The sequence below is a fragment of the Cynocephalus volans genome, chromosome X, assembly GCF_027409185.1.
Source record: "Cynocephalus volans isolate mCynVol1 chromosome X, mCynVol1.pri, whole genome shotgun sequence".
Lineage (NCBI taxonomy): Eukaryota > Metazoa > Chordata > Mammalia > Dermoptera > Cynocephalidae > Cynocephalus > Cynocephalus volans.
In genome coordinates, this window is record NC_084478.1 from 81,403,895 (window position 1) to 81,429,591 (window position 25,697).

Consider the following 25,697-nt stretch of genomic DNA (forward strand, 5'->3'; position numbering starts at 1 on the left):
AAGTAGGGGTAGGTAACATTGATGTAGTAAGAGAAGTCAAGAAGAATAAGAATTGAGAAAAGAATATTGGATTGGTCATTTAGGAGCTTCTGATAATGTTTCAGAGCATAATTTTAGTAGCTTGATAGGAGCAGAAGTCAAATTCAGGGATAAAGAATAAAGTGGAATAGAGGAAGTGGCCTAGAAGAGTATGAGCTCGATAATTTTGTTTTAGAACAATCATAACGGCTGTTGACCAGCAAACTTAAGCCTTAAAATGTTTGTATTGCCGACGAAAGTGGTGCTTATCAACCATTTATTCCCTTTAATAATACCTATTTTTTCTCATTTATATTTCCAAGGAGAACTTTTGACTAGTAGAACAAAAGGAACTTACCTTTTCAAGATCAGGTACTGTTTAGAACTAACCAACTACAAAAGGTGAAAAGGAGGCCGGAAAGATCTACTGACGGAAAGACTTTTCCCTTTGTAATTATTAAGTATTTGAAGGCGGGGGGTGGAGTAAAGATACTCTGAGACCATGAAAATATTCTGTTTCTGTCCTCTTTTGTTCTCTGATTTCAGCATCCATCAGAGGTTCTTTCCTGAAACTAAACAACTGCAAGAGGTGGATGGATTGCACCTTCTTCTACTTTATTTAATCCAGAAAGGCTTACAGACTGAGAACTTGACAGCTAAGCCCAACAAATATAGCAAACGTCTTTATTCTATTTGGTGCTCTATATAAGTACTAACATGAGGTAGTATTTTCTCTGAATGAAGCTACAGATATCAGTGACCATTGTATCTCGGGTTCATTTTTGGGAAAAGAAACCTACCTCTTTAGGAGTTTTATATCCATCTCGTAGAAAGCGACAGCAACCATAACGGCCCTGGGAATACAGAGAAAAAAGGTCACAAGCTTGTACATTGGTACAGCTATATAATTAATTGAAAATGCATCCTTTCTAACATCTGCATGTACCAACCTGTCACACCAATACTGACATAATACTTAAAAACAGAAACAAAAACTTGAAATCAACCCAGCAGCAGAAACTGATTTCAGCAATGTGATTTCAAGTGATGGCTAAGTTACAGGCTTTTCCCTAAAGCAGTGTTCCTAGCAGTATCCTCTTCATGGCTGTCCACCTTAGGGTGAGTCTGTGACAGCCTACTCACTAATCTATGTGGTCCTGCTGACAGCTCACACAGCTTATCAGAGACTATAAAGAAAAAGATACAACAATCACAATAATATGTTGAACTTTTAAGAGAGGAAAACAGAACTGAGGTTACCAGAGGTAGGAAAGGGGGAGAGGGAAGGGGGAAAGAGAGGAATTGGTAAAGGGACACAAAAATCGATTACTTTGTATAATGATAAATATAATAATTATCCTTATTTGAACATCACATATTACACACTGATATTGATATTCAGTGCTGTAGCCCACAGATATGTACAATCAACTATGTCCCAACTAGAAAAAAAGTCATTATCAACCCCAAAAATCCTCAAATTAATTAAATACATATCTATATATAAAAAAGAAAAGATAAATCCAAGAATAAAAAATTAGGAGATGGACAAGAAATCCATAAAACAGGAAAAGCAAAGACCAGTAAACAATTGAAAAATGTTCAATGTCATTAGTAATTAAAGAAATGCAAAAAAAGATAGTGATGAGATGCTATTTCTCTCTATCAAATGACAAAAATAAAAAGGAATGATAGCACTCTGGGTTTGTGGGATATGATAAATTGGTATAACTTTTCTGAAGGGTAACTAGATGCATCAAAAACCTCAACATATTCATACCATTTTACCTAGCATGTACACTTATAGAAATATATTCTAAGGAAATAATTATTGATCTATGCAGACACTTAGTTGTGATGATGCTAACTGTATTGCAGGCTAATCATAGTGGAGAAAACTTGAAGAAGTTGAATCAATTGCGAAACATACGTACCATGGGATACTTTCCATTCATTAAAAATGATGTTGTTTAAGTGTTTTTATTGAAATATATGTTCCCAATACATCATGATAAGGAAAAAAGTAGTTTACAAAGTACTCTGTTCAGTAAGATCATAAGACCTTATTTTTGTAAAGTGTACATTTATGTGTATTATTAAGTATGTATGATAATATATTAAAGCATACTATTAAGCTATCTGGAAAAGGAAACTCTAAAATACACTAAAATGGATGCTATCTGACTGGTTTGGTTATGGGTTATGCTTATATTCTTTTTGTTTATTTGTATCTTCTGATTGTTTCACAATATGTATTTATTGTGGAACAAATCTAGGAATAAATGTTTAGTTAAGAAAATAAAATATTTGAAAACAAAATTTAAAAAGCCACATATTTTTAAAATTTTGAGATAATTTTAGATTTATAGAAGAGTTGCAAAAACAGTACAGAAGGTCTCAGTATGACCATCAACTGCCATCCCCTTATATTAACATCTTACATAACCAGGAATGGATTTCAAAACTAAAAAATTGGGCTGGCTGGTTAGTTCAGTTGGCTAGAGTGTGGTGCTGATAACACCAAGGTCGAGGGTTTGATCCTTGTACCGGCCAGCTGCCAGAAACAACAAAACAAAACAAAACGAAAAACTGAAAAATTAACCTTCGTATAAAACTATTAACCAAAGTACATAACTTATTTGGATCTTACCAGTTTTTCCACTAATGTCCTTTTTTCTGTTGCATGATCCAGTTAAGAATCCAACATTGTATTTAGTTGTTATGTCTTTTTAGTCTCCACCAATCTGTGACAGTTCCTTAGTCTTTCCTGTTTTTCATGACCTTAATACTTTGAAGAGTGTTTGTCAGTTACTTTTGTAGAATGTTCCTCAATTTGGTTTTGACTGATGTTGTCTCATAATGAGATTGAGGTTATGCATTATTGGGAAGGGTACCATAGAGGTGATGTGCCCTTCTCAATTCACTGTATCAGGGGGTACATCAGGTCAATACATCCTAATATTGGTGATGTCAACCCTGATCACTTGGTTAAGGTGGTGCCTGCTGGGTTTCTGCACTGTAATTTTTTCTTTGTAACTATTAAATATTTTGGGGGGAGATACTTTGAGACTATGCAAGTATCTTCTTTCTGCTTAACCCTTTGCCCACTGATTTTTTTTTTTTTTTTTAAAGATGACCGGTAAGGGGATCTTAACCCTTGACTTGGTGTTGTCAGCACCACGCTCACCCAGTGAGCAAACCGGCCATCCCTATATGGGATCCAAACCCGTGGCCTTGGTGTTATCAGCACCGCACTCTCCCAAGTGAGCCACGGGCCGGCCCGTTGCCCACTGATTTTAATATACATCAGTAGAGCTCTCCTGCAACAATTATTATCACGGTGTTTGTCTAATGGCAATTTTTTATTTCCTTCATTCTTTCAACATTTATTAATTTAAATTTTCCTATAAAGAAGGTTTGTCTCTTCTCTACCATTTACTCATTATTTATTTATTTATTTATATCATTATGGACTCATAGACATTAAGTTTATTCTTTGGGTTATAATCCGACACTATGCTATTTATTTTGTTATTCAAATTCTTCCTGCTTTGGCTATTAGGGGCACTTTCCAGTTGGTTCCTGTGTCCGTTTGACATGTTCCATCCTTTTCTGAGTATTTCTTTACTTTCCAGGACCATAAGATGCTCCAGGCTTCTCTTGTATCCTCCTTGCCCCAATCCTGAATCAACCACTTCTCTAAGGAGTTCTGATTCCTTTTATTGAGAATGGTATCTAGAAACCAAGATTTGGAAACTAGGAGTGCTCATTGCCTTTGGGCCCTCTCAGCTGACAAAGCTAGGAAACACATGTAAGTAGACATACATCCCTATGTTAAAGACACACACAATCACACATGAGTTCATATCGATACTGCTACTCCAATTCAGCATCACAGGGTTCATTCTAGCCTTTCCCCATTCCCTATTTGTAACTTCTTTCTTCAACAGTGAGAAATCTGGGTCTTATGTTCTATTATATCTACTATTTATTTACTTATTTGTTCAACCCATAATAAACAAATAAAGTAGTTCCAGAATTGCTAACCCAAACCCCTCTGAAAAAAAATTTATCAACTAGAGCAGGGGTTGACAAACTTTTTCTTAAAGAGCAAGACAGTAAATATTTTAGGTTTTGCAGGCCATACAGTCTCTGCTGCACCTACTTAGCTCTACTGTTGTACCTTGAAAGCAGCTATAGACAATTTGTAAACACAGCGTGGGTGTGTTCTAATAAACTTTATGTACAAAAACAGATGGCCAGCCCACAGGCTGTAGTTTGCTGACCCTGAACTAGAGTACAGTGTTTATATACATTTATTTTTGTCTTTAGGTTTACAGTATCCAGTCAAAACACTGTTTTATAAGACTTAGGTAAGCTCCTTTCTTCTCCACCCACTTCTGTGTGATTATGTGATTCATTTGTTATACAGTTAGACTCATTTTTCAGCCTGCATTTCATTTTTCGTGCCACACCGTAGTCGATATTTTAAAATTTATTTTTGTGGTATACAATTCCATGGGTTTTGACAAGCATGAAGAGTCATGTGTCCAACAGCACAGTTCCATAGAGAACCATTCCATCACCCTCAAAATTCTCCAGTGCTATATCTTTATGGACAATCTTTCCCCCCAACTTCTGGCAACCACTAATCTGTTTTCCTCTTTATAATTTTGCCTTTTCCAGAGTGTCGTGTAAATAGAATCATACAATATGTAGTTTTTAGGGACTTGCTTTCTTTTGCTTAGCAAAATGCATTTAAGAATCATCCATACTGTCATATCAATCAGTAGCTTGTTCTTTTTTATTGCTGTGTAGTATTCCACTGAATGGATATAGTGTAATTTGTTTATGCATTCCTCTGTTGAAGGTTGTCTCCAGTTTTTGGCAATTAAAAATAAAGCTGCTATAAACATTTTTGTGAAGATTTTTGTGTGAGCATAAGTTTTCATTTCTGTAGGGTAGATACCTAGGAGTGAGGCTGTCAGGTCATAAAGTAGGTATATGTTTAAATTTACAAGAAACTGTCAAACTGTTTTCCAAAGTGGATGTACTATTCTAGATTTCCATCAGCAATGACTTTATAAACTATAACAGCTTTTTAAAGAAACTACTTATAAAAGGACAACTTGGAAAAATGGAAGGTTTCTTGAAATCACTGACACAGGTATTACTCAAGACCCTCCAAAGCACTAATTTCCCCTTAACGTTATAGTCCTAAAGAAAAGACAGGCACATATGGACATACCTGAAGCTTTGTGATGATTTCTTGTTTTGTGAGCTCCACCAACTGGCTATCCTCTACTGCAAAGGCCGGGAAGGAAATCACTGAAAGTAGACTAGCATCAACCTCTTTGGATGTTGAAGCCCGGGGCAGTAGCGAATTAAGGATAGACTAAAAGAAAGGAAGTCAAATGTGGCACATTAGTAAATACGTCAGCATTGTAAAACTAACAGCTTTAGTTTCAAAAGATTTACATGGAAGAGGATCATAAAGAAGAAAACATAAACATTATTCTATAGTGAGAGCTTAGAAACTAGCTATTTCTAAAAGTCATCCCTTGTCTAAATCCTGCTCTCAATGCTTTCCCATCCTGATTCTTAAACAGCTGCTCATAGATAAAGAATACTCTAACATCATTATCTTATCCGTAGTCCTGCTGCTCCATTAGCTACTATTTAAGAGCAAAGTTAAGATAAAATGTAGCTGCTGAGAAGCAGGATGGGGAAGGCTCAGGTCCTATGCCTCTGACATGTTTTCCCCATGGAAAAGTTTTTAAAATTAGAAGATAAGTTTATTATATTCACTAGGACACTATACATGTCTAATCAGGATTTGAAGAAGAGAAAATTCATGATGCCAACAAGAAGAACCTTAATCTTTCCATACAGAGAGTAATCCTAAAAAAAACCCTCAAGATATATATTTATCACTTAAACAGTCTAATATCCAAATATCCAACCCTACAGCCAACCAGGGACAAGAGTATGTTTCAGAGCCATGATTGAGAACTCTCAAAAACTATCATCTCTAGTTCTTTTCATATATTTAGAAAAAGAAATACTCAGGAAGAGAGGTCATAGCCCCTTGATATGACAGCAGTGGAGAATTTCATATACTACAGCAAGATCTCTTAATTAACCTTGGGTGAGAGAACAGGGCTATGATCTATTTCATAGCCCATGCTGTATCAGGCTTACGTCAGGATAGAACGCTTAATAAAGACATCTTTTGGCACATGGTAAGAAATCAGATGGTGTGTTCTCATTCAGCTCTCCTTAATCTAAAGCCCATGCTAATTCTGAATCTGGGCAAGAATACAATTTCCATAACATGGTCCATTATTCCCTTACCTGGCAATGTTGTACTTCATCAGCCAGGACATGGATAACTGATTGAGGCCCACCTTTCACACCAAACAGGTCCAGTTCATCTAATGCTTCCAGAGCTGCCTGTTGAGGAGCAAAGAGGGAAAAGAAAACTTCAGCATTAGAAAGATATATAGTTCTTCTCCCTGTACTCCAGTATCTTATCAATGCACATGATATCACCTTTGAATATGTTTGACAGAACAGAAAATGCAATAACATTTTTTACTCCCAGGGGCTTCTGAGTTGGTGTTTTTTTTTTTTTTTTTTTGCCTCGCATATTCTCCCAGAGAAAGTTAAGATGGAGCCTGTAGCACTGTCAAGTCAATCATCACACTTTAAAAATAATTTGAACATGGCAGATGAATTTATAGTAAATCAGTTTTTTGGCAGGGGAGCTCCAAGTAAAATACCAGCACATAAGAAACGCTAGGAGTTGTGTGACTATAAGATATTAATGCAACAACCATTAGGTGTTGCCACATAGCTGAGTTTATATAGAGAACTGAAAGCCGTAGAAAGATACAATATTTGACATAAAGATGAAAGTTATTAGTCACCAAGACAAAGGAAGAGATTCCATGTTTATGGAAATATACAATACATTTTTATTCACTAGAGTCACCCTGCTGTGCAAGAGCTCTCAAAATGTATTCCTCTCATCTGAAAGTTTGTACCCTTTGATCAAGAACTCTCCATTTCCTCCCTCCTTCCCCCTGCAGCCTCTGGTAACCATCATTCTACTCTTTACTTCTATGACTTTTTTAGATTCCACATATAAGTGAGATAATCATATTTTTAAAAAATATAATTTATTTATTAATATCTTGCTGTTTGAAATATATTTTCTGACCATAAAAGTAAAATACACTCCTTACAGAATATTTTGTAATGTTGAATACACTAATTATCCTGATTTGAGAATCACATATTGCACAAAGGTATTGATATTCAATGCTGTACCCCACAGATATGTACAATCAATTATGTTTCAACAAAAAACTAACAAACGAGTATCTTGAAAACATAATGAAGTATATAAGAGGGCAAAAAATTACCCAAAACATCTGTTAACATTTTTGACATGACCCTATTATTTTTTTCTATCCATATATATATATTTTTAAATTTTCTATTTTAAAAAAATTTTATCATTACACAATGTAATTTTCTGTGGCCTGTTACCAATTTCTCCCCAACGCCCCCTCTTCCTCCACCTTTCCCATGTCTGGTGCCCTCAGTTCTGTTTTCTCCTTTGGAAAGCTCAACAAATTATTGTGATTGTTGTTATCTTTCTTTGCTTTCATTTTGGGTATTATTTTTTTTCAGCTCCCATTAATGAGTGAGAACATCTGGTATTTCTCTTTATGTGCCTTGCTTATTTTACTTAACATCATTTTCTCTAAGTTCATCCATGTTGCTGCGAATGGCAGATTTCATTCCTTTTTACGGCAGAGTAGTATTCCATTGTGTATATATGCCACATTTTCCTTATCCAGTCATGCATTGATGGACACTTAGGTTGGTTCCATATTTTGACCATTGTAAATAGAGCTGCAATGAACATGGAAGTGCAGGTATCCCTTCGACATGATAATTTCCATTCCTTTGGATATATACCCAGCAGTGGGATTGCTGGACTGTATGGCAGTTCTATCTGTAGTTGTTTGAGGAACCTCCATACTGTTTTCCATAATGGCTGTGCTAATTTACAGTCCCACCAACAGTGCAGAAGAGTTCCCCTTTCCCCACATCCTCGCCAGCATTTAAAATTCTCAGTCATTTTGCTAATAGCCAGTCTAACTGGGGTGAGATGACATCTCAATGTGGTTTTGATTTGCATTTCTCAGCACATCTTATTGAAGAGGCCGACCTGTCCCCAATGTATGTTCCTGTTGCCCTTGTCAAATATAACTTAGCTGTAAGTGCGTGTTGGGTGCATATATATTTATGATTGCTCTGTCTTCCTGTGGATAGATCCCTTTATCATTATATAGTGGCCTTCTTTGTCTCTTTTTATGGTTTTTGGTCTAAAGTTGATTTTATCTGATATAATAGCTACTCCTTCTCATTTTTAGTTTCCATTTGCATGGTATATCTTTTTCTATCCCTTCTCTATTAGTCTGCATGCATCTTTACAGGTGAGGTGAGTCTCTTGAAGACAGCATACAGTTGAGTAAGGTCTTTTAATCCAATTAGTCTGTGTGAGTCTTTTGAGCAGGGAGTTTAATCCATTTACATTTAGGGTTGTTATTGAAAGATTTTGTCTTACTCCTGGAATTTTATTGATTTTTGTTTGAATGTTTTAAATATCTTTTGTTCCTTTCTTCCCCTTTTATTGTTTGTATTAGATGTTTGTTGGATTTTTGTGGTGGTAAAATTTAGTTTATTTCTTTTGCATTTGTATTTTTGTTCTACCAGTGGGTTTTGTTCTTTCTTGTATATTTGTGATAGTGATTATTGTTTTCAGATTCTAGATGCAGATTCCCTTGAGGACTTCTTGGAGGGCTGGTTGTATGGTGGTGAACTCTGCACTTTTTATTTGTCTGGAAAACACACTATTTCTCCTTCATTTCTGAAGGATAGACTTTCTGGGTATAGTATTCTTGGCTGGCAATTTTTTTCTTTTAGCATTTTGAATACATCATTCCATTTTCTTCTCGCTTGTAGAGTTTTTGTTGAGAAATCTGCTGTTATTCTGATAGAGGATCCATTATAGGTGACTTGATGCTTTGCTCTTTCTGCTTTTAAGATTCTCTCTTTGTATTGAGCTTTCCAGTTTGACTATAATGTATCTCAGAGAGGATCTTTTTGTGTTGAATCTGTTTAGGGATCTCTGAGCTTCCTAGATCTGAAGGTCCATCTCTCTCCCTATACTTGGGAAGTTTTCTGTTATTATTTCATTGAATAGGTTTCCTATACCTTTTCCTTTCTCCTCCTCTTCTGGAACAACCATGACTCGAATATTTGTGCACTTAAGGTTATTAGATAGCTCTCTTAGATTTTCTTCATTTTTAAAAATTATTTTTTCCTTTTTTGGTCCACCTTGGTTATTTCAGAAAGACTATCTTGAAATTCTTTCTCCTGCTTGTTCTAGCCTGCTGCTTAAGCTCTCAGTTGTGTTTTTTATATTGTTGAATGAATCTTTCAGTTCCAGGAGTTCCATTACATTCTTTTTTAAGGTATTGATCTCTTTGGTAAGTTTCCTCCTTCACATCTTGGATTTTTTTTCTTGTTTCATTATGTTGTCTAACTGAGTCTTCTCCTATCTCAGTGAGTTTCATTAAGACTGTTGCTCAGAATTCCATTCTGGTCATTTCAAGGGTTTCCTGCTCTACAGGGTCTTGTATTTGAGAATTACTGTTTTCTCTTCATGGCATCATATTTTCTTGGGCTTTCACATTTCTAGTATCTCTATGTTGATGGCTGGTCATCTGGTAGAGCAGTTGCTTCTTCTATTATTCTGTAGTGGGCTTTGAGGAAAGAGACTTCCTTTTCTTTTTTCGTTCTCTGCTGGTGACTCTCCTTGTGTCAATGCAGTCAAATGTCCAGTGGTCTGCCTTCACGGTAGCTGTGGCTACTGCTCTGACAGTGAGCCACTTTTGTGGCAGCCGTAGCTGTGGCGGCAGTGGTGGTGGGCCAACCATGCAGGAGTGGTGTTTTTCAGGGTGCTCCTGAATGCTGCTGGGTGGGGAGTGGTTTCCTCTGCTCCTGCCTAGAATCCTGGGCATGCTCCTGCCTGATGCCAAGCTGTGGGAGCTGTCCTTGGCTCCTGCCTAGGACCTCAGGTGTCTCTATGTATATTTGTATATAGTTGAGATCACATTTGGTATCTTACTTTTTACAATTAATAATACAGCATAAGTGGTTTTCCATGTTATAAAAACTATTTTGGCATAATACTCTCATATAGCTGTAATAAAGTATATTTAGAAATTTACAAATTGTTGGAAATTTATGTTATCTTTAATTTTGTGCTATTAGAAACAGAGTTTTGATAAACATCTCTTGCTAAATTACAAATTCCTGGAGGTCAGAGATTGTGTTTTTGCCAATATCTAGCACACAGCATGCCATATAGTAGGATCTCAATAAATATTGTCAAGCTAACAAAATAATTCTTTGTTTTCAGTTTGAGTTATTTTTGAAAGCATTGATTCCTTGGATCAAAGAATATGAACACTTTTTAAGTCATACATAATGCTAAATTGCTTTTCATGCAAGTTGTATCAATATAACTATTGCTAGCAGTATATGATAGCACCTTCCTTAATGCAAACAACGTATTACCTAAAAATTTTTTCCTAATTTGACGAAAAAACGTTATACCTATTGCATTCACTTGTATTCAATTGCTAACTTGAATATTATTTCAAGTATTCATTAGTTATCTGTGGTTTCTCAATTATGAGACAGACCTGACGTATTCTTTGATGCAGGAGACAGTTCTAGAAAACTTCCCTAAGGGAAAAAAAAATGACACCTAAACTGAGACCTAAAACTTAAATAGAAGTTGGCTAGGCACAAAATATTGATTAATTTACAAAGGGAAAAATAGAATATTTATAGCAGAAAAACCTGGAAGATATCAGCTTAATGAAGTGATCAAAGACAACATCAACAGTAATGGAACAAATTCACATTGTGTGCATCTCAATGATAGACTGAGAACACAGCATCACCTCTGCGGTATTCTTGCCAAAAACATATAACCTGAATCTAATCATGAGGAAATACCACACAAAATCGAATTGAGGAACATTCAGTAAAATGTCTGTGTTCTTCAAAAATGTCAAGGTCATGAAAGACAAGTAAAAACTGAAGTATTGTTCCAGATGGAAGGAGCCTAAAGAGACATTACAGCTAAATGTAATGTGTTGTCCTGGATTGGATCTTGGATCACAAGGTTTTTTTTTTTCATAAACGACATTATTAGGACAATTAAGAAATTAGGCGGTAGTATAATGTGGATTAGCATGGTAGTATAATGCCAATGTTCATTTCCTGATCCTGATAATCATATCATGGTTACGGAAGAGTATTTGAAAAAAATTACACTGAAGTATTTAGGAGTAATAAGGCATCATGTCTTCAATGTACTCTCAACTGGTTCAGGAAAAATAGTGTGTGTGTATGTGTGTATGTAACTGTATAAATACAGAGAGAGGAAAAGATAAAACAAATGTTAAGTTGGGAACTTGGACAAAGGGTATACCAGAATTCTTTGTACAATTCTTGAACTTTTCTTTAAGTCTGAAATGATTTCAAAATAGAAAGTGAAAAAAAAGTTTCAGTGGTTAAGGTTTTTCTAAGTCAAATATCCAAAAATGTTGATCATATCCAGTTAGTGAGGGTTTGAGGAAAATGGCATATATGGTATATAATGGCATTTGTCCATCATACATGTATAGGGAAAATGTAAACTAGTGGAAAAATTTTTTTGAGAGCAATTTTAAGTTTTATGTCCCTTAACCCAATGGTTCCACTTTCAGGAATCATTTTTGTGAGATCCCCAGGATGTATGTATGAGGATCCTCACTAAGCATTACCTGGAACAGTAAAAAAAAAAAAAAAAAAAGGAGATACCATCCCTAAAACAATTATTAAATACAAGTACTATACAGCAACTGAAAAGAATGACTAAATTTACCTGTGTGAAATGACAGGGAAGGGTGTTTAGTTATGTTTTTCAGTGAAATATAATGTTGAATGAAAAAAATCAGGTTACACAGAAGTAGATATAGTAGGATCTCCTTTTTAAGAAACAAACTTAATGCCTATACCACTTTGGTAATTTAAAAATACACTGAAAAAGAAAAAAGTTTATCCAGGGGATAAATATTTAGTAGGCACAAAATTTCGTATGTATTTATTAATTCAACTGCATTAATTATATAATTCAAATTTCATATGATATTATTTTTGGTTTGTCACATGTATCATAGCCTGGTAATGTTTTTGGTTAAATTATTCCATTATAATTGTTTCTGTTTTGCTTTGCATTTCTAATACGTTTTTCTCTGTGTTAATTAAAACTACATTCCAGACCAGACTTTCTCATTACAGGTTATGCCTTTTAAAAATCTATCATGACCCTCTTTGTACACTTTGCTCAGTGTAATACTTTTTGCTTTGAATTCTATTTCATTTAACATTTCATTATTCACATAGTCACCCCTGCTCTTTATTGTTTATATTTGTTGGACTTTACTTTTCCCATCCTTCTGTTTTTAATCTTTCTGTATCATTTTGTCATATTAGAGTTCTTATAGGCAGTATATAGTGGATTTCATTTTTGCTTTTTTAAATAACTCTGTGTCTATGCCTTTTAGTAGGAGAGATTAAATCATGCATATTTATAATAATGGATACGTTTGATCCTATTCCTGTAATCCTATTTTATGGCTTCTTGCTGTTTCCAGAGAAGATAAAGAGTGGGTAGGATGAAAGGATGGAGCCAAGTGGAAAGGTGATGATGATAATGATGATGATGATGATGGATGATGATCAGGAAAGAGGATTGAGAGATGGTTCCCTGATATCACGCTTGGTCAACTAGTATATGGAAGGAGTAAGAGCCTCCATTTGTTTGTTTTTGTAATGGTAGAGATGATGAGTTTAGTCTAAGATATGTTTTTGAAGTCCTTGTGGGATACATAAGTAGAGACATGTCACAAAAGCAGTTGGATATCAAATCTGGAGCTTATGAAAGCTTTCATCTACATATCTGTAGTTCTGTGAGAGAATCTGAATTTTGCCTGTGGCTTAAAAGAATAATTAATTTGATGATGGCCCACATTAACACTAAGTTTTTATCTATGGCAAAGGTGCACCAGATGTCTTTAATCCCATACTTGGTACAAACAAGAAAGGAAAATTACCTTCGCCATTCCAACTGAACTGGCATTCAGTTCTGAGATCCCTTGGTTGGTCTTGTCTCCACGTTCCCATATCCCAAAGTCCTGGCAGAAAATAACCAATGTACCATTAGTAAGTCATAATTACTGAACACTCACAAGATGTACACCCAGAATAAATACTAAAAAGATAAAACACACTAATAGAATAAAAGACACTAATTTGCCATACATATATATACACACAATGTTTATTAAGGAGATGCCAATGAGTTGGGTGGCTCTGGCAACTACTTTCCCAATAGCTTTAAATTCTAATTGTACCTCCAAGAAATTGGAAGGCTCCTTAGCAGTTAATCAGGGTGGCTAAGAACTATAACTCAGTCCATTTAGAGAGGTGCTTCTCAAAGTTTTTCCTCAAAGCAAATACCCAGGGAATCTAGGAGATGGAGCCTAAACAGCATTACAGTATTTTATCTTTTTTCTCTTCTATAGGGTAATCAAATGAGTCATCATATTTGTAGGTGACATTCTTCCAGATGAACAGGGAGATACTGCTATTGATTGTAGAGAAAGAGAAAGGAACAGAAACACAACAGAACAGACATTTTTCTTAGACTTGCTCATTTTTTCAGGACTGATATATAATGCCTTTTTTTCTCTGAGGGGATTTGGCATATGTTCTCCATTGTGTCTCACATTTATTACTTTGAAGTTTCTCTTCCAGGGAGAGGAACTTGGTGGTAAGTATTTTGCTGTATTGGTCTACCTCCTCAAGAACTTTCTTAACCACTATGGGTTTGATGTGCTCCATTGCTTGCCTAGTTGTGGAGGTGGGGGTGGGGCTGGCCCGCAGCCCCTGTCTCAGGACCCCAGGTGGTGGCATGCTGCGTTGCTTGCCTATTGCCACTGCTGTTGACTATTTCAGTAAATGCCACTGCTGCCTGTCAGTGGAAAGTGGCAAGACTGTTCATCTTCCAGGCCCTTTGTCCTCTAGTCCCGGGTTTTGCGCCCTAGTCACCTCTGCCCTTCCCTGACCTGTTGTGGTGGGGAAGGGGTGCACATCATCCCAGCGCTCAGCAGTGACTGGTGCGGGGATTGGCTCTGGAGCCGCAGAGGTGAGAGTGCTGCTTGGGCCATGATGTGCACAGGTGGTGCCCAGTATTTTATCTTAAACATCCATTCTAATTTTACTCTCTGTTGGCACTGACAATGTACTATACACTAACCTATGCATTTTATACTATTATCTTCTGTATTTTTTATATTTTATAGATGACAAAACTGAGGTGCAAAGAGAGTTTAAGTGACTCACCCAAGGTCACATAGTTAATATGTGACAGTCAGGATTAGAGTCTAAGAAATTTCACTCCAAAGGCTACTTTCTCAGCCATAGCTTTATACATCCCCTTAATAAGACAAAGATAACATTTAAAATTACCTTTAAAAAATTTTAATTTTGAAATAACTTTAGCCTTACAGAGAAGATGCAAAAATAGTACAGTAAGTTCCCATATACCTTTCATTTAGATTCCCCTAATGTTACCATGTAACATAACTATGGTACAATTGTGAAAGCTAAGAAATTAACATCAGGCCCTGAACCAGCACTGTGAATGTGAGCACACTGGCAGTGTCCAGCAGGAGCACCAGCCAGCAGAACTGCACAGCTCCACATGGCCCCCTCATCCCACTGCCTCGGACTTGGGCAAGGGGGGAGCTCCAGGCCCCACCTCTGTACCCTGAACCTGCACTGCAAAGATGAACCTGCCGCCAGTGGCCAGCAGCAGCAGCACCAGCCAGTGGAACTGTGTGGCTGGACGTGGTCCCTCACCCCACCTCAGACCCAGGGGGGAGCACCAGCCTATGGATCCGACCCACCGTGTTTGGCCCAGCAGAACTCCATGGCGCTAGGGGTTCATTCTATGACCATAGAGCCTGGAACAGGAACCAAGTTGGTTTAACATAACCACCACCACACCTATCAAGAAAAGACAATTCATCCCCACACAGTAGCAACCAGGGCCACTCTACAGCCAACCTCAGTGTAATAGAAGAAGCAAACTCCCTACCAAATGACCAAGCATCAGCCAAAATATACTAGAAGTACAAACAATCAAGAAGAAATGACACCACCAAAAGGATACAGTAATACCACAAAGTTAGACTCCATGGAATAGGGAATCCTTGAAATGTCTGAAAAAGAATTTTGAGCAATGATCTTAAGAAAACTTGAAGAAATAAAGGAAGACTCAATTAGAGAACACAATGAAACAAGAAAAAACATCCAGAATATGAAGGAGGAAATCTGCAAAGAGATTAATACCATAAAAAAGTGTAGCATAACAATTACAATTCCTTGAAGTTGATACGACAAGCAAACAGAAAGTACATTGTTGGGAGGGAGGGAGGAGAGGGAGGAGGGAGAGAAGTTTCAGTAATTGGCCACAATAATCAACCACATTGTATATTGACAAAATAAAATAAAATAAAAAAATTGAATATAAATACTAGAGTAATTGTCTATCCATCTTTAGCAATTTAAAAATATTAACAAGCTGTTCCAGAGTCAGTTAAGTTACATTGTAAATTTTTCTTCTTGTACTGCTATTTCCATTATACTTAATCATTCATCTCTGCCCTTAAATTGAAAAAATTAAAATTTATGTGTTTTAAAAAAAAAGTGTAGCAAAACTTCTAGAAATGAAAGACCCACTCAATGAAATAAAAAACACAACTGAGAACTTGAGTGGCAGACTAGAGCAAGCAGAAGAAAGAATTTCAGATCTTGAAGATGGTCTTTTCAAAATAACACAGGCAGACAAAAAAAGGAAAAAAGAATTAAAAATAATGAGGAAAATCTAAGAGATATAGCAGACAACCTCAAGTGCTCTAACATCCGAACTGTGGGTATTCCAGAAGAGGAGGAGAAAGGAAAAGGTATTGAAAACGTATTCAAGGAAATAATGACAGAAAAATTCCCAGGTGTAGGGAGAGATGCAGACCTTCAGATGCAGGAAGCTCAAAGATCCCAAAACAGAGTCAATCCAAAAAGATCCTCCACAAGACACAGTATAGTTAAATTTGTACAGCTCAAAGACAAAGAGAGAATGATAAAAAGAGCAAGAGAAAAGCGTTAACTCACCTATAGAGGAGCCCCCATCAGAGTAACAGTAGACTTCTCAACTGAAGCTCTACAGGCCAGAAGAAAGTGGAATGATATATTCAAAATACTAAAAGAAAAAAATTGCCAGCAAAGAATTCTTTACCTGGCAAGGCTCTCATTCAGAAATGAGGGAGAAATAGTGTATTTCCCAGATAAAAAAGTTGTGGGAGTTCACCACATGACCAGCTCTGCAAGAAATTCTGAAGGGAGTCACTCATCTGGAGTCTGAATAATGGTGACCACCAGCAGGAACACACAAGAAAAAGCAAAACCCACAGTTAAAACAAAAATGCCAGCAAGAGAAAGAAGCTAAATCATTCCACCTTAAATTCCCAAACAACATTGAAGAAGAGAAATAAAAGGGGAAATAATGATCAAAAGATATTTAAATCACCTAAACAAGTAGCAATTAAATGACAGGAATTAAACAACACTTGTCAATAATTACTCTAAATGTAAATGGACTAAACTCCCCATTCAAAAGACAAAGATTAACTGACTGGATTAAAAAGCTAGACCCAAGTATATGCTGTCTTCAAGAGACCCACCTCACCTTTAAAGACACACAGAGACTAAAAGTGAAAGGATGGAAAAAGATATACCACGCAATTGGAAACCAAAAACGAGCAGAAATAGCTATTGCTATGTCAGACAAAATAGACTTTACACCAAAAACATAAGAAAAGACAAAGAAGGCCATTGTATAATGATAAAGGGAACTATCCAGATAGAAGACATAACAATCATAAACATGTATGCACCCAATACTGGAGCACCCAGATATATCAAGCAAACACTCGTAGACCTAAAGAAGGAGATAGGACCTAATACATTAATAGTGGGTGACCTGAACACCCCTCTCTCACTACAGGACAGGACTTCTAGGCAACAAGTCAACAAAGAGACACAGGATTTAATCTACGCCCTAGACCAACTGGACTTGGCAGATATATACAGAACATTTCACCCAAAAGCTAAAGAATACACTTTCTTTTCATCAGCTCATGGCACATTCTCCAGGATAGATGACATATTAGGTCACAAATCAAGTCTCAGCAAATTAAAAAAAAACTGAAATCATTCCAACTATCTTTTCGGACCACAAAGGACTAAAACTGGAAATAAATAATAAGCAAAAGGCTGAAGCTATACAAATACATGAAAAATAAATAATAGGCTCCTGAATGACTTATGGGTCAAAGAAGAAATTCAACAGGAAATCAAAAAATTCCTAGAAACTAATGAAAATAAAAATGCATCATACCAAAACTTGTGGGATACTGCAAAAGCAGTAGTAAGAGGCAAATTTATTGCAGTACATGCTTATATCAAAAGAATAGAAAGACTTCAAATAAATGACTAACACTATGCCTCAAAGAACATGAACAACAGCAACAATCCAAACCTAAAGGCAGTAGGCAGAAGGAAATAATTAAGATCAGAGCAGAACTAAATGAAAGAGACCCCAAGAGAAAAGATCAACAAAACAAAAAGTTGGTTTTTCGAGAAGACAAACAAAATAGACACACAATTAGCTAGATTAATAAAAAAAAGGAGAGAGAACACCCAAATAACAAAAACTAGAAATGAAAAGGGCGACATTACAACTGATTCCACAGAAATACAAAGAATCATTACAGACTATTATAAACAACTGTATGACAAAATTTTGAAAATCTGGAAGATATGGATTAGTTTGTAGACACATATAAATTACCAAGACTGAACCAAGAAGAGACAGAAAACCTGAACAGACCAATAACAAGCAAGGAGCTTGAAGCAGTAATTAGCAATCTTCCAACAAAAAAAGTCCGGGTCCAGATGGCTTTACAGCTGGGTTCTATCAAACTTTTAAAGAGGAGTTAATACCAATTCTCATGAAACTATTCCAAACAATTGAAACAAATGGTACTCTCCCAAACTCATCCTATGAGGCCAAAATAACTGATACCAAAACCAGATAAAGACACAATGAAAAAAGAAAATTATAGGCCAATGTCCTTGATGAACCTAGATGCTAAAATACGCAACAAAATATTAGCAATCAGAATACAGCAACATATTTTAAAAATTATACACTATGATCAAGTGGGATTCATCCCAGGGATGCAAGGATGGTACAACAAACAAAAGTCAATAAATGTGATACATCACATCAATAAGCTCAAGGACAAAGACCATATGATTATCTCAATAGATGCTGAAAAAGCATTTGACAAAATTCAACATTCTTTCATGATAAAGACTCTCAACAAATTAGGTATAGAAGGAAAATATCTTAACACAATAAAAGCCATTTATGACATGCCCACCACCAGTATTATTCTGAATGGGGAAACATTGAGGGCCTTTCCCTTAAGGATAGGAACAAGACAAGAATATCCACTCTCACCACTTGTATTCAACATAGTACTTGCAGTACTAGCTAGAGCTATCAGGCAAGAGAAAGAAATAAAGGGAATCCAGATTGGAAAAGATGAACTCAAACTTTCCCTATCTGCAAATGACATGATACTATGTAGAGAAAAACCTAAAGACTCTATCAAAAAACTCCTAGAGCTGGTTAATAACTTCAGTAGTGTTGCAGGATACAAAATAAATGCCCCCAAAATCAGTAGCATTTATAAACTCAAATAATGAATTAACAGAAAGAGAAATCAAGTAAGCCCATTTACAATTGTCATCAAAAAATACGATACCTAGGGATCAATTTAACCAAGGAGGTGAAAGACGTCTACAATGAGAATTACAAACCACTTCTGAAAGAAATTAAAGAAGACACAAAAAGATGGAAAGATATTCCATACTCTTGGATTGGAAGAATTAACATTGTGAAAATGTCTATATTACCCAGAGAGATCTACAGATTCATTTCAATCCCCATCATAATACCAATGACATTCTTCACAGAAATGTAAAAAACATTCTTACCTTTCATATCGAAAAGCAAAAGACCCCAAATAGTCAAAGCAATCCTGAGCAAAAAAACAAAACAAAACAAAACAACAACAACAACAACAACAACAAAAAAACAAAGCTGGAGGCATAACTCTGCCTGACTTCAAATTATAGTACAAAGCTGCTGTAACCAAATCAGCATGGTACTGGTATAAAAATAGACATTAAGACCAGTGGAGTAGAATAGAGAACCCAGAAATCACTCCTCAGGTGTATTGCCATCTGATATTAGACAAAGGCAACAAAAATCTACATTGGGAAAAAGATTGTCTCCTTCAACAAGTGGCACTGGGAAAACCGGATATCCATATGCAGAAGAATGGAACTAGATATGCACCTCTCATCATACACTGAAATGTATCAAAATGTATTAAAGACCTAGGTATAAGACCTTAAACTGTAAAATTACTATGGGAAAATATAGGTGAAACACTTCAACAGTTAGGTCAGGGCACAGGATTTATGAACATGAGCCGAAAAGCACAAGCAGCAAAAGATAAAATAAACAAATGGGACTATGTCAAACTGAAAAGTTTCTGCACAGCAAAAGAAACAATCAACAGAGTGAAAAAACAACCTATAGAGTGGGAGAAAATTTTTGCTAACTATGCATCGAACAAGGGACTAATATCCAGAATATACATAGAACTCAAGCAATTATACAATAAAAAATAAAAGACCCAATTAAAAAATGGGGAAAGGAGCTGAATAGACCTTTTTCAAAGGAAGACATACAAATGGCCAACAGATACATGAAAAAATGCTCAACATCACTAGTCATCAGGGAAATGCAAATTAAAACCACATTGCGATACCACCTCACTCCAGTTAGACTGGCTATAATAAAAAAGACCGTGAATAACAAATGCTGGTGAGGGTGTGGAGAGAAGGGAACATTACTGCACTGTTGGTGGGAATGTAAATTAGTACAACCACTGTGGAAAACAATTTGGAGGTTTCTCAAACAACTGCAGATAGAACTATGATATGATCCAGCAATCCCTCTTCTGGGTATATATCCAGAGGAATGGAAATCATCATGTTGAAGAGATACCTGCACTCCCATGTTTATTGTAGCTCTGTTTACAATAGCTAAGATATGGAACCAATATAAATGTCCATCAATAGATGACTGGATAAGGAAACTGTGGTATATATATACTATGGAATACTACTCTGCCATAAAAAAGAATGAAATACTACCATTTGCAACAACATGGATGAACCTGGAGAGACTTATGTTGAGTGAAACAAGCAAAGCACAGTGGGATAATTTCCACGTGTGCTCACTCATATGTGGGAGCTAAGAGAGAAAGGAAGGAAGGAAAGAAAGACCATGGTAGTGCCATGGTCTAACAGAGGGAGGGCACATTCCTAGGGCTACAAATTGGTGTGGAGGGGAGAAGGGGAGGGGTATGGAGATTGGGGGATAATTGGGAGGGGACAAAGGGTAGAAAAGTAATTTCTGGTAATGGGTATGTCCCCAGTATGAATCTGGCCCTAACATCATGGGTAGGAGGCGGGACAATTAGGTTTGTATCTCATGAATATCCATAATAAATAAATAATAAAAATTAGAAAAAAAATAAATTAACATCAGTACAGTACTGTTAACCAAACTATGTACTTTATTTGGATTTCACCAGTTTTTCAGTAATTTCATTTTCATATTCCAGGATTTAATCCAGAATTCCATGCTGCATCTGTCATAGTCTCTTCTGAACAATTATAGTTCCTCAAGTCTTGTCTCCCATGACCTTAACACTTTTTGAAGATTACTGATCAGGTATTTTGTACATTTCCTTCGATTTGGGTTTTCCTGATGCTTTCTCATGATTAGATTGAGATTATGCATTTTTGGCAAGAATATGTATATAGACATTATGCTGTGTCCTTCTCAGTGTGTTGCATTGGGGGTATATGATGCTCCTATGTGTCATTACTGGTGATGTAAACCTTTAACACTTGATTAAAGTGGTGTCTGCCAGGTTTCTCCATTCTACTGTTACTATTTTCCCTTTTAATTAATACATATCTGGAAAGAGATACTTTAAGACTATGTAAATATCCTGTTTCTCCTCAAACGTCCACCCACTAATTCAGCATCCATTGTTGGTTATTGCCAGCAACAATTGTTACAGTGATGTTTTAATGGTGATTTTCTAGTTTCTTCATTACTCCCACAGTCATTAATGGCACTTCTTCTCTAAAGAAGAGTGTTCACTTCTCCCCATTTATTTATTTATTTATTCAGTTATTAATATTGGTATGAACTTATGAATATTTAGTTTTTTCTGGCCTATAATTAAATACTATCACTATTTATCTTGTGCCCTTTTGACATGCCCCATACTTTTTTGAGCACTCCTTCATTTTCTGGCACTACAAGATGCTCCAATCTCATCTCATATTTTTCCTGCCCCAGCCTGGAATCAAACAGTTCAACAAGGAGCCCTCATTTATTTTATCAAAAAGTGATAATTAGAATTCAAGACCTGGACACTAGGTTTGCTCATTGTCACTGGGGTGTCATTGCTTCTAAGCCCTTATTGAATGGAATTTGGAAGTAGATGTGCACACGTGTGTATGTGCGTGCACAAACACACACTCCCTCCCATATACATCTATGTTTATTTATGTATCTAACTTTAATTACTTTTCATATCAAATCTCTGAGTTAAAGTGAAGTTTCAGGAAGGTAAGCCACATTTAACCTATGGCTGACCTCACCTGCCCCCAAACCCAGCTACACCCTAATTTGTGCCTCAAAAATTAGAGGATGAGAAGGCACAAATATCACGAATTCTACTACTTCAACCCTTGGATGCAATGGAGAGGCCAAAGAACCTTGACATCTACCCTGGACCACAGCATGCCTATAGTATAAGAAGGTAAAGTGACCAGTAAACAAATAATGTCTGCTTGCACAAAAATTTCAATGTTAGGCTTGTGCTTCTGGTGAACATGGAGTAACAGGTTCCAGATTTACCCTCCCACCTGAAAGAACTAAAAAACTGGACTATCTATTACACAGTGATTTTCAATACAATGGACATCAGGCAATGAAGGGTAGTGATCACTGAGAGGGGGCAACAAACAGGATGAGTTCTATGATTTACACAGCTTACTGTTGTAAGAGTTTCCAGGGAAGGGAAACCCAAGCAGAGGCTAGCAGACTCCCCAAGCTCAGGAAATGGAGCAGAGAGTACAGAGAGAACAAGGTACCTATAATCTGCAGGACAGGTTAATAGAGAAGACAGAGAGCTACACAGACAGATGATGCCAGAAATCTGCAGAGGATCCCCTCAAGTATTCAGGAGAACAATGATCAATGCATGTATGTGAGAGAACTACTTAGGGCTGAGGAAAGATTGATCCAAAGAATTAGAAGGAAAAATACCTGGTGCTTACATAGGACCAGAAATAGTGCCTATTCCAACCAGCCAGAGTAGAGTATTCAAAAGGGTCTTGCCTGAGTAGTGGAGAATAATTATCCCTAGACCAAACATGACTCTGGACCCATATAACACATCTTAAAAACAATAAAGGATCAGACTGTTTCCAATTAACTTAACTGGATCCCAGAACAAAGCTTGAGAATATTTATGGGCATACAAAAATGCCTAGGATGCAACAAAGTAAGATTTATGTCTGACATCCAATCAAAACTTACTAGGCATGCAAGGAAGGAGGAAAATACAACCCATAATTAGAAAAATCAATCAACTTAAACTGGCCTGGAACTGACACAGATGTTAATATTCAGACAATAACATTAAAAAATTTATTATAACTGCATTCCATATATTCAAAACATTTAGTAGACACATGGAAGATATAAAAAAGACCCAAATTAAACTTCTAGAGATGAAACTATGTCTGAGATGAAAAACATACTAGGTGGGACAATATGCTAAGAACAATCAAAGACAAGCAATAAAAGGGGAAGAAAGGAACAAAAGATATTTAAAAAATCCAAATTAAAAAAAAAAGGCCAGGAGTAAGACAACACCTTTCAAAACAACCCTAAATGTAAATGGATTAAACTCCCCATTCAAAAGACACAGACTGAATAATTGGATTAAAAAACTAGACCCAACTATATGCTGTCTTCAAGATATGCACCTCACCTGTGAAGGCACACATAGACTAATAGTGAAGGGACGGAAAAAGATATACCATGCAAATGGAAAACAAAAACGAGCAGGAGTAGCTATTCTTATATCAAATAAATTAGACTTTAAACCAAAAACCATAAAAAGAGGCAAAGAAGACCACTATATAATGATAAAGGGATCTATAAACAAGACATAACAACAATAAATATATATGCACCCAACACTGGAGCAACTAGATATATAGAGCAAACACTATTAGGCCTAAAGAAAGAGATAGACCTCAATATGATAATAGTGGAGGACCTGAACATCCCTCTTTCAACAGTGGACAGGTCAAATAAAAACAGAGACACACAGGATTTAAACTATGCTTTAGACTAATTGGATCCAGCAGATAACTACAGAACATTTCATCCAACAACTACAGAAAATACATTCTTCTCATTAGAATACAGAACATTCTCCAGGATAGACCATATGTTAGGTCACAAGTCAAGTCTCAACAAAATTTTAAAAAATTGAAATCATTTCAAGTATCTTTTTAGACCACAACAGATTGAGACAAGAAATCAATAATAAGCAAAACTCAGAAAACTATACAAACACATGGAAATTAAACAACATGCTCTTTTTGTTGCCTGTGCTTTGGGGTAATATTCATAAAATCAAACTTACTGAAGAGTTTCCCATATGTTTTCTTTTAGCGGTTTTATAGTTTCAGGACATATATTTAATTCTTTCATCCATTTTGAGTTGATTTTGGTATATTTCAAGAGGTACGGGTCTAGTTTCATTCATCTACATAGATGTCCAATCTTCCAAGCACCATTTATTGAAGAGACAGTCTTTTCCCCAATGTATGTTCTTGTTGACTTTATCAGAGATCAGTTGGTTGTAGGTATATGGGTTGATTACAGGGTTTCCTATTCTGTTCCATTGGTCTGTGTGTCTGTTTTTATGCCAGCACCATGCTATTTTGGTTACTATAGCTTTGTAGTACAATTTGAAGTCAGGTAGTGTTATACCTGTGGCTTTATTTTTTTTTTGCTTAATGAGATTGCTTTGGTTATGTGGGATCTTTTGTTGTTCTATATGAATGTTAGGACTGTTTATTCTATTTCAGTAAAGAATGTCATTGGTATTTTGGTGGTGATTGTGTTGAATCCGTAGATTGCTTTGGGTAGAATAAACATTTTCATAATGTTAATTATTCCAATCCAAGAGCATGGAATATCTATCCATATTTTTGTGTCCTCTAATTTCTTTCAACAGTGATCTGTAGCTCTCACTGTAGAGATCTTTCACATCTTTCATTAAATTTATTCCTAGGTATCTTATTTTTTCTGGTGACTATTGTAAAGGGGCTAGCTTTCTTGGCTTCTTTTTTGACTAGTTTGTTGTTGGACTATTAAAATGCTACTGATTTTTGCATGTTGATTTTATATCTGGCAACTTTGCAGAAATTGTTTAAACAGATGGTATTATATCAAACTAAAAAGCTTCTGCACAGCAAAAGAAACAATTAGCAGAGTGAAAAGACAACTGATAGAATGGGAGGAAATATTTTCAAACTATGCATCTGACAAAGGATTAATATCTGGAATAAACAAGGAACTCAAACAACTTAACTGTAAGAAAACCAAGTAACCCAATTAAAAAATGGGTAAAGGAGCTGAATAGGAATTTCACAAAGGAAGATATACTCATGGTCAACAGACACATGAAAAAATGATCAACATCACTCAGCATCTGGGAAATGAAAATTAAACAACACTGGGATACCATCTCCATCCAGTTAGACTAGCTATTATCAAAAGACAGAGAATAACAAATGCTGGAAAGGATATAGAGAAAGGAGAACCCTCCTACAATGTTGGTGGGACTGTAAATTGGTGCAGCCCTTATGGAAAACAGTATGGAGCTTCCTCAAACAACTACAGATAGAACTGCAATACAATTCAGCAATACCACTGCTGGGTATATACTCAAAGGAATGGAAGTCATCATGTCCAAGGGACACCTGCACTCCCATGTTTATTGTAGCTCTATTTACAATAGCCAAGAGTTGGAACCAATCTACATGCCCATCATTGGATGACTTGATAAGGAAAATGTGGTATATTTATACAATGGAATACTACTGTGCCATAAATAAGAATGAAATACTGCCATTTGCAATAACATGGACGAACTTAGAGAAAATTATGTTAA

General features: G+C 36.1%; 1 protein-coding gene across 5 annotated transcripts in view; it reads right to left on the reverse strand.

Annotated features, from left to right (window-relative positions):
* The window catches only part of PHKA1 (phosphorylase kinase regulatory subunit alpha 1), a 143,493-nt gene that overhangs the window by 86,401 nt on the left and 31,395 nt on the right, over window positions 1-25,697 (reverse strand). For all 5 annotated transcript variants that reach the window (XM_063083045.1, XM_063083046.1, XM_063083044.1 and 2 more), the window contains 4 exons: window positions 13,269-13,349; window positions 6,373-6,471; window positions 5,267-5,413; window positions 819-872 (listed from right to left, as the gene is read on the reverse strand). In XM_063083045.1, coding sequence (XP_062939115.1) covers window positions 819-872; window positions 5,267-5,413; window positions 6,373-6,471; window positions 13,269-13,349 — 381 coding nt within the window. The remainder of the gene's footprint in view (window positions 1-818; window positions 873-5,266; window positions 5,414-6,372; window positions 6,472-13,268; window positions 13,350-25,697) is intronic.